This window comes from Elephantulus edwardii, unplaced genomic scaffold (assembly GCF_000299155.1).
Source record: "Elephantulus edwardii isolate Elephantulus edwardi_28Jun2011 unplaced genomic scaffold, EleEdw1.0 scaffold00006, whole genome shotgun sequence".
NCBI classification, from domain to species: Eukaryota; Metazoa; Chordata; class Mammalia; order Macroscelidea; family Macroscelididae; genus Elephantulus; species Elephantulus edwardii.
In genome coordinates this window covers 31,003,854-31,013,967 of record NW_006399756.1, presented here as the reverse complement: position 1 = coordinate 31,013,967, position 10,114 = coordinate 31,003,854, and the positions used below count along the sequence as shown (strand labels likewise).

Genomic DNA, 10,114 nt, shown 5'->3' with positions numbered 1-10,114 from the left:
TCTGGTAATTCCGTTTAACCTTTTGAGCAACTGTCACACTGTTTTCCTCAGATAATCCCATTTCAACACCTATCAAAAGCTTACAGGATAACTGGTTTGAATTGCATCTTCTTGGTCTGCACTAGCTGACAGAGGACACTATGGGCTTGAGTCTCAGAGGAATCTTAGGTAAAGGACAGCTTTCCTCCAGAATGCCCAAGTATCATTTGCTGCTCCAACAAGACTGGGAGTCGGTCCTTAGGGGATTCCAGAATGCAGAGAGCTTGAGAAATGCAGACCAAGCATATGTGACTTAGTGAATAGTTGTAACATCCCATTAACAGTTAAAACTTATCTGAATTGTCCTCCACTTTGGGATAACTACTTTCTCTCTTCCTCAGTGGCAATAGCTTAAGCTCTTAAGGCAAAGCTCCAAGGGGCCTGGTGCTTTTTTCCTCTCTTCTTCAGTCCAGAAAAAATTAGAAAGATGTTTCCAGTTGAATTCCATGAATCACAATAGTGGGAAGTTCCTTTTTAACATTCCTTCATTAAAGATTATATTCTGGGGAAAGATCAAGAGCTTTTACAGTTAAGTTAATCCATCAAATAAATTGCTTACTTACCTGAAATGACGAGACTGCTTTGCTGCTGGTTGCACGGTGTTGATTCCAACCTGCAGTCATCCGAGGTCCAGGAGAACGGCACATTGCTTGGCTCTGCATCATCTTCACCACCATCTGGTGTATTCAAGTGTGTTGTTGCAATGATGCTGTATATTGAATGTCTTCCAACCTAGGAAGCTCATTCTTTACCACTCTATCAGATAATATTCTGTAGTGATATATTTAATGAGGCAACATATAAACAAGAGCCTATGGTGATGAAGGAAGTTGTTCAAGCTGCTTTGAAGGAAATAGGCAAAAATAAGGCCCCAGGAATAGATGGTGTACCAACTGACATTATTTCAGCTAACAGATGCTGCGCTGGACGTGCTCACCAAGTTGTGCCAAGAAATCTAGAGAACAACCACTTGGCCAACTCACTGGAAGAGATCTATATTTGTTCCCATTCCAAAGAAGGGTGCCCCAACAGTGTGGAAACTACAGAACAATATCATTGATCTCACACGCAAGCAAGATTCTACTGAAGATTATCCAAACGACTGGAACAGCACATCAGCAGAGAACTGCCAGAAGTCCAGGCTGGGTTTAGAAGGGGTCATGGTACTAGGGATATTGTAGCTAATGTTAGATGGATCTTAGCTGAAAGCAGGGAGTACCAGAGGAATGTCTATCTGTGTTTCATTGATTATGCAAAGGCGTTTGACTGTGTGGATCCTAACAAACTGTGGCTAACTCTGAGAAGAATGGGATACATGGACTAAGAGGCAGCTGTCAGAACAGAACAAGGCAACACTGCATGGTTCAAAATTGGGAAGGGTGTATGCCAGGGATGTGTACTGTCTCCATACCTTTTCAACTTGTATGCAGAACAGATTATCCAGGAAGCTGGGCTCTAGAAGGAGAAAGGCGGGGTCAAGATTGGTGGAAGATCTATCAACAATCTGTATTATGCAGATGACACTTTCTGAAACTGAAGAGGACCTGAAGCGCTTGCTGAGAGGGTCAAGGACTGCAGCCTCCAATATGGATTGAAGCTCAATGTCAAGAAGACAATGGAGCAACTGGCAGCATCAGGATGGATGGTGAAGAGATTGAGATTGTTCACAGCTTTAGTTTGCTTGGCTCCACAGTCAACATTCTTGGCACCAGCAGCCAGGAAATGAAGAGATGTATTGTGATGGGAAAGTCTGCTGTTAGGGACCTCGCCAAAGTACTGAAGAACAATGGTATTTCTCTGGAGACTAAGGCACATCTGATACAGGCCATGGTCTTTGCAATCACTTGTTATGCATCAGAGTTGGACAATGACCAAGGAGGATAGAAGAATTGATGCCTTTGAGCTGTGGTGCTGGAGATGAGTATTGAGGTACCATGGACTGCTAAGAAAACAGATTCATCCTAGAGAGGGTTAAACCAGAATGCTCCTTGGAGGCAACGACTCTGGGACTTCGTCTGACATATTCTGGTCATGTTGTAAGGAGGGACCGGTCCTTGGAGAGGGACATCATACTTGGGAGGGTGGAGGGCAGGCGCAGGAGGGGAAGGCCCTCTATGAGGTGGATTGATTCAGTGACTGGGATAATCGGGATGGGTGTATCAGAGGCAGTGCGATTGGCACAGGACAGAGCAGTTTAGGGTTGTTGTACATAGGGTCGCTATGAGTTGCAAGCAACTCGACGACACATAACAACAACAAGTGATATATAGGGTTTTTCAATGCTAATTTTTGGAAATAGATATACCCACATCTGTCTTCCTAGTCTTAGTCTGAAAGCTCTGTTGAAATCTGTCCACCATCAGTGACTCTGATGATACCTCAAAACCAGTAACACAGCTTCCATCATCACAGTAACAGGAAAGCTACCACAATTCCCCAGACTGACAGACAGGTAACTTGGGCAACAGAAAACAATGGAGACATAAAGGAAAAATACAAACCACTGATAGTAAAATAGTTTTATTTAGTTTCTTACTTTTTAAAAAAGGTAGCATTTCACATATAAATTTAGACTTCAAGATTACAGTGTATATTTGCCAAAAGGAATATCCCTGAAGGAGGGACAGACTGAGAGTTCACTGAGTGAGCACAGGGAAGCACACTGCAAAGAGAATGGACACTTTTTCTGCAAAACTTCACAATGGCATTTCCCTGTCCTTCTCAACTATGACACCAGGGTTTCTGGCTTTTAAGAAAGCACACACCTATCACTTTGGGGCAATAGCTTTTAGCTCATGAAGTAGGGAAAATCTCTAGGAATGAAAGTAAAAATGTCAATGATCCAAATTCCCCACAACAATCATCATTTTTCTGCAGCAATAGTATGACAGGTTACGAGTTTTTAGAATTCAAAAGATCTTTTTAAAGAGGGCTAAAAAACACAAAATTCATTCAAAAGGGAAATTATATAATTCGCTGAGTAGAAAGGAAAAAGAAATTATTCTTTTTATATTACAAATATGTCTGAATTATAAGGCCCAAGAAAAAGACCCACTGGAATCTTGGATTTTCTTTCTTTCCCAAATTAAGTGTTTGGCACAATCCACAGCTGTCACGAGTCTGACGGCTGACATGCAACCGGAAGCGTTCTTGCAGTGGTCCCATTACTTCCGTCTGGCTTCATCACAGCACATACAAGAATCTCTTCACAAACTGCGCAAACTCAGACCTAACTACAGGGTACGTTGTTTCAGAAAACATAATCTTAAGAGGGGAAAAAGGTACAAATGACATAGGCTTCCATAGCCACAAGCTGTTCTGATGCATTCTCATGAAAAATTAAGTCCATTATTACTTGGGGAGGGTGGAAGTTGGAAAAACACCTTTGATTTTTGCATCTCAGGCCTAGGAGGGAAGACAGAGATGACCGCAGATGCTTTCATTTCACACTATATGGGCTCCTAGTGTGCTGGTAACAATGACAGCCCAAGGATTTGGTCTTTAGGCAGAAGTACGAGGGCGAATGAACATAGCTCAATCCAGTTCTAAAAATAAACATTTCCTGCATTTATGGTAAAATACTGTGCAGTGAATGGCTCCGGATTCTACACTGCTCATATATGTGTATATATATAATCCTGTCCCACTCTTGGCCAGCCAGAGCTGAGAGTTGATGCACAAAGAGTTGTCTGCAGCTAAAAACCAGGCACCTGAGTCACGCATGACCTGGAGCAGTGATGCTGATGGCCATCACCCAATGGAGAAGAAGGCCAAGCCCCAGCGCTGGTTAAGAACAAAAGGCTTCACCTCATCTGAAGCTTCAAATCAAGCCCTCCTGAGCCTACTAATGTAGTAAACTTGTGATTAGGAATCACTAAAAGGAATCTGGGGTTGGGTGGCAAGGTACATGTCCCAGCAGGCCACCAACCTGACTGTAGGAAAACAGAAAGGTGCAAATCATATCAAGTAAGTGGTTGCTCAAGTGGAAGGTCATTTCCTGGGGAAACTCAGAGGCCTGGGAGCTAATCACAGGGATGACAGACGGCTCAGGGACTCCAAAGGAGAGCCTGGGTACAATCAGCCTTCTTCACACTTAGCTAATCCTGGCCATCGTCTCTCTGGCCTCTCCTCTTTAGAATGGCTGAGCACACATTTCCCCAGGGACCAATGTAAACATTATTTAATGGATCTCCACTTAGAAAAACACAGCTAGTTATATATTTAGTGTTTGACATTCCAGTGCAGGCAGTATCTTAGCATCAGACATTCCCTCATTCATCAGTACCAGTTTAAGAAAGAAATACAAAAAGGATACTTGATAATCAACTGCAGTTGAGAAGACCACTTGAGTGCCAGCCAGCTGGCTCTATCCTGCATTCAGCTGACAGACCAGAATGATCACAGGAGAGGCAGAACGGACTGAGCCCAAGTTTCCTGTAAATCCGAAGAGCTGGTACAACCACTGTTCCCACTTAACCCCTTGGGCCACATCTTGAGATGCGAGAACATTTCCACCTCTTGCATCAACCTGTGCTCTCCTTGTTTTGGACAGGGCTCTCTCCAGAGGGTTCAAGAGCCTCCTTAGAGAGAGAGCTTTCTCTTCCAGTCCTAACGTCTGAATATTTCAAAGCACAAGAAGAGTCCACAAACATGCTAGGGATGCTGTTGCCAAAGTATATCTTACTGTTAGAAGCAATGGCCTGGTACTTTTTGAGCTCCAGATATTCCGGGGTCAGTTTGTGCTGTGTGGGGCAAACAAGAACAAAGGCATCAGGACATGTGTACAACTGTCAACACCCTTTCCCTGCAGCCGTTTCACCTCTTGCTCGTCTAAGTATCATTTTTGAATATGAATCACTTTGGTGTGGCTGCCACATTATCAGTGAGGTTCTAGACTTTTAAACTTCTCCCTAAATGCAGAAAAAGCTATTAAATTCTTAATAAAAGGATGTAAAGGCTAAATGTCCAAGGGAAGAGTCTGGGGAAGAAAAACAATGATAACTAACTAATGATAAAAACCAGTATTTCTATCCACCAGATGCTCTGCCGGGGAAGGACGGACAATCTCCTCCTGTACCAGTCAGATCTGATTTGACGGTACACGCACACAAAAATACTTAAAAAAAAAAAAAGCAAGGGAATGTTGAAAAATAATGATATTTAAAAAACAAACAAACAAAACCACCAGTATTTCTATAGTGATTTAGGATCTATAAATTATATTCTCATTTCACCTAGTGGAATTCAACCTGGACTCTGTGATTTTTTGATTCAGAGAAATGTGAACAAGTCGATAGATGGAAAGCAGAGTCACTAAGGAGGGGTCATGATTTATTCTAGACAATCAAAATAACTAGGTAAACAAATTAAAATTCTTACTTTTCTTTTAAATGTCCTCTCCACTTTTTCAATTTCCTGTTAACATTAGTAAACCAATGAATAACCTTTTAATTCCCCAGGCTCAAAACTTTATAATCAGCCACCTTGACTCTGCTGTTCTTGACCAAATTCTGGAAGTGGGAAGACTTTAAAAAAAAAAATCACCCCATCAAGACTCAAAAGCCCTATGTGTAACCTGTTTTTGAGGGCTGGTGCTTGTAACCACCTTTCTACATACACGAGCTGTTTTGCCACCTGTTGCAGTGTTTTGTTTTAATCACAGTATCAAGGTATCCCAGTATTAAGATATACTGTGATTAAAACTCATTTCCAATGCTTCTGGGAATAGACACTCCTCCTAATGGCCCTCAGAACCTTCATCCTGAGTCCTAGTCTGTCGAGAAGACAAATGATCATTTTTGTCTTTTACAGTTAAGAGTTTTAGCTGTCTCTTAACTAAAAACTCTTATTCACTAGGTCTGTATACTCTCCAGCCAGCCTATCTTAGTACTTAAACTACACTGCACGCCAACCCATTCATTGTTCTATTTCTCTCCTCAAGTTAGCACACATGCCATTCCTCCTACCTGGAACTGTTCTGTATATCCTACAAATAGGCAGTTCTCAACTGGGGGCATTTAGAAGTGTGTGTGTGTGTGTGAAGGTACTGGTGTTTAGAAGCGGAAATGACTGGTGAACACTAGGACATTCAGTGGCCATAAGTCAAGGATGCAAAATGGTCTATAATCCGTAGAGTTCAACAATGAAAAAGTGTTTTACTCCAAAATTCCAAGAAAGTCTATGATAAGAAAAAGAGCTCTAAGCCAATTTAATACCTACAAAACAAAAGTATCCTTATCTGGGAAGATTCTAGTAATTTCAGGTGAAAAACTAATTTCAATGACTACTGAGCTCATAGGCAGTAGTACACATTTACCTACTTATGGCTTTTGATTTGTATGTTTGCCTTAGTCCCATCTCCCCACTTTTCAAGAGGAACTACTGCAGTAGTCCAGTCCTTAACGTGCGGGGTTCGCAGTATGTCCAGCTACAATAACTGTCTGTTCTGTAGAATGTGGTGGTCAGTGCCCTTTCCTCTCATTGGATAAAATCATTCTATCATGTCGGAAATCTTCAAAAGGGAAATCAAACCTCAATGCCACACAACAAGAAGGTGGCAGAGGGAGCCAATCACCTTGTTTGAGGTGGCGTATTTATGTGCAGCGTAAAACTCAGCGTCTGCTTTTGCCTTCTCTCGAGCCAAGAACGCGGCATCTAGAAAACAAAACAGTCAGGGATTGAAAACACAGCAAAATTACCAATCTGTTTCCTCAGTTGGGTAAGAATTTAGACTCTACCTGAGGTAGGGCTCCCTTTCTCCACTGTGTGATACTTCACTTTGCTTCATAAATTAACAACAAAATAAAGGTTTCAAATCCCAGTCAGTCCCCAGACAGCTCTTTCTCAAAAGGAATATTCTTGTCACTATAGTAAATAACTCTCAACTCATTTAGCCCTATTTAATATTCCACCCAAAATTATTCCTCAGACTCTACTATCCAATCTCCCATCACTCAGCCCTTCATTCACTACCAGGCTCTTAGCTTCATGAACAACTAAGTCACACATGGACATTCAGCCCTGTTTAACTGCACTGTCTCCAGCCACTCAGAAATCTGGAATTGGAAAAGGAGAAAGACAGGGAGAAGCAGTATCTAAGCAACAGTTGTTCAGTGTTCGGTCAATACTGTTTGGGAGCTAAGAGAAACATCTTGCTGTGTGAAATAAAGGTGTCTGAGACCTTCCATGAAAACTGGGGTTTCCCCTTATCCATGAAAAACTAAGCTTTTGTTGACGTTGACAGAAGAGAAAAGAAACTGGTGGCAAGTTATATTACGTTGTGCATTATTTACAACAGAATTTTTATAATCTATTTATACTCTCATAAAGTGTTAAGGAATAAATCCCAAACAAAGAAAATATACAGGTGTGTGTGTCCGTCCGTCCCTGTCCCTATTAGATCAGGTGAGCTACCACTACAAACAAGAACCCAACTCTCTAAGGAGAACAACAGTTCAGGATACTCCCACTCTCAAACTTTGCCTGATGTACCTTCAATTTCAGAAATGCGCTTTTCCGTTTCTTTCTCCATCACCTTCTGTTGAAATTGAATTTTTGCCACTTGTGCAATCTTTTCTGCTTCTGTAGTTATACAACAAAGGAAAAGTACACTCAAATGTATCCCAATGGCACTGTGAATTAGCAGTATACAGTGTAACATTTAATTATATACCATTACATAGGTTAACTGTTTCAAGAAGTTTTATCTAAGCAGGCTAAACAACTCAAAGCATTTCTATTTTACTCCACAGTTCTATTCTGACAGTACCAGTTTTGTAGGAAGGGAGCTTTGGTGGCTTAGTGAGTAAGGAGTTGTGCTGCCCAAAAGCAAGTGGTTCAAGCACACCAGCTGCTTCTGGAGAGAAAGATGGGCAATCTCCTGTGCAATTTACAGCCTCTTAAAATCCACTGGACTTACGAATTGGCTCTGACTTGATATCACAAAAACAAGTTTTGTGGGAAAAGGTACATGAAAGGATAACTTTTAAGTCCCTCATGGGCTAGTACAGCAAAGGCTCACAAGCTGTGGGTAGGCTGGGAGCAATAGCATGTGAAAGTACCACAGAACAAAAATAAAGCAATATAAATGCATCGGAGCCTAAGACAATTACAGAAGGTAGGAGGAAAAAGAATAGGGAGAAAAGTTAAATGAAGGAAGGGCTTCTGAGAGAAATCTTCTTAGGGACAATGGGCATGACTTGGCAAGACATGTCAAAAAGCACAAGCATGGGGAGCTCTGGTGGCCTAGTGGCAAGAAACTGAACTGCAATCCCAGAGGAACACGGTTCGAATCCACCAGATGCTCTGCCGGAGAAGGAGGCGCAATATCCTCCTGTACCAGTCAGATCTGATTTGACGGTACACGTACACAAAATAAATTAAAAAAAAAAAAAAAAAAAGCACAAGCAAAGATGAGACAGCATCAATGAGCAAGTCATAGGGAAGAGAGGTGAAATGGGGCCATCTGCTAAGACAGCAAAAAGGTTAGGAGAGGGAACTCGTGCTGTTATGAAAGCTCAGTTTTAATACAACCAGGATCAAATGTTAAACTACTATCAGGAGAATTAAATAGTAACAATAATATCAAGAAAGATGATATGGACTATTGTGAAACATATATCAATACGCAGGAGATTTCATCTCAGATGTGAAAATCGGTGTGAAGTGTGAGTATGTTAACTGCACCAAGCAACACAGGGAGCAGAGACGAAACCCTTTCAGTAAGCTTCTGGCAAACAATCCAGGACAAAGTCTGAATCTTCACTTGAAATCATTCCAATTCTCAAATAACATCTGCTGTTCTCCTTTTTAGTCAAAGTATTTGAACACACTTTATCTCCAGCCCTTGATGGAAATGCATTATGAAAAGAAAAACTCTTAACTCTAGAAAATACCTGGTTTTTTTCTCTATCAGACTAAAATCAATCCATATCATGTCATCTCTAAAGAGTAATCTACTCCATTTAACAATGCTAGAAATATAACTATAAACAGAAACTCAAGGGTAAACTTGAATAAAAGGTGAGGGATGTCAAACCAGCAGCTACAACTCTTAACAGAGGAGAACTGTTGCGGGAATTCCATTAAACAGTGCCCACTTATGTGTAAACTAATAAGGAGCATGACTAGATTCTAGTTCTGAAAAACAGTGGACTATGCTAGGGAGACAATTTTTCAGCAACAGTTTAAACTCCTAAATAAAATATGTGATAGTACAACTTTATTTTCCAATACATGGTTAAATTTAGTAAGAAAGGATTACGGCAAATGACCTAAGAAAAGGGAGAGCAGGAGTCTGCACTGTGACAGCACTGGGGGGTGATTATGAGACAGCCTGGGAGAGGGAACGTGAGCTACTGACCATACAGGGACAAGAGATGAGACCTGCAGATGTTGGAGCAGCACAAAGCTGAAACCACTGAAAAGCTACAACCTCAGTGAAAGAGAGAGCAGAAAACTCTATCCACTAGTGAGAGATACCTGGACACATCAAAGGGAAACTGAAGAGTTCACCCAAACAAAGAAAAATAAATGCATAAAAAGAAATGATAGATTTACCTAAAAGGAACAATTAGACTTTTGACAGCTTATTTCTAAACAGCTACAATAAATCAAATAAAACAGAGTTTTAAAATGATTAAGGAAAAGTTTTGTCTGGCTTAGAACTATAAATGAACAAAATTACATTCAAGAATGAGAGAAAAAAGGCATTTTGAGATCAAATATTGTATAAGATCATTATCGTAGAACAAGTGTGAAGATCCAAGGGGGAAAGGGGTAACAGAGGGGTGAAGATGGGCCGGGGGGCTGGGGTGGGTAATCACCGGGTTGTACTATTTGATGGGTGGAGGGAGGGGTGGGTGAAATAAACGGGAATGTCTGGTGTGAAAAACAATGTGTATGTTGTTGTTATGTGCTGTCGGGTCGTTTTCGACTCATAGCGACCCTATGCACAACAGCCCTAAACCCTGCTTCTATCCTGCGCCAACCACACTGCCTCTGACACACCCATCCTGATTACCCCAGTCACCGAATCAATCCATCTCATAGAGGGTCTTCCCCTCCTGCGCTGTCC

General features: G+C 41.3%; 1 protein-coding gene across 1 annotated transcript in view; it reads right to left on the bottom strand.

The window, feature by feature from the left end:
* Positions 1 to 4,234: 4,234 nt before the first annotated feature.
* ERLIN1 (ER lipid raft associated 1) overlaps positions 4,235 to 10,114 on the bottom strand; it is a 41,962-nt gene continuing 36,082 nt past the window's right edge. Inside the window, exons 10-12 of the mRNA XM_006880034.1 lie at positions 7,531 to 7,620; positions 6,614 to 6,693; positions 4,235 to 4,781 (exon numbers count right to left, since the gene is read on the bottom strand). Coding sequence (XP_006880096.1) covers positions 4,563 to 4,781; positions 6,614 to 6,693; positions 7,531 to 7,620 — 389 coding nt within the window. The 3' untranslated portion in view covers positions 4,235 to 4,562. The remainder of the gene's footprint in view (positions 4,782 to 6,613; positions 6,694 to 7,530; positions 7,621 to 10,114) is intronic.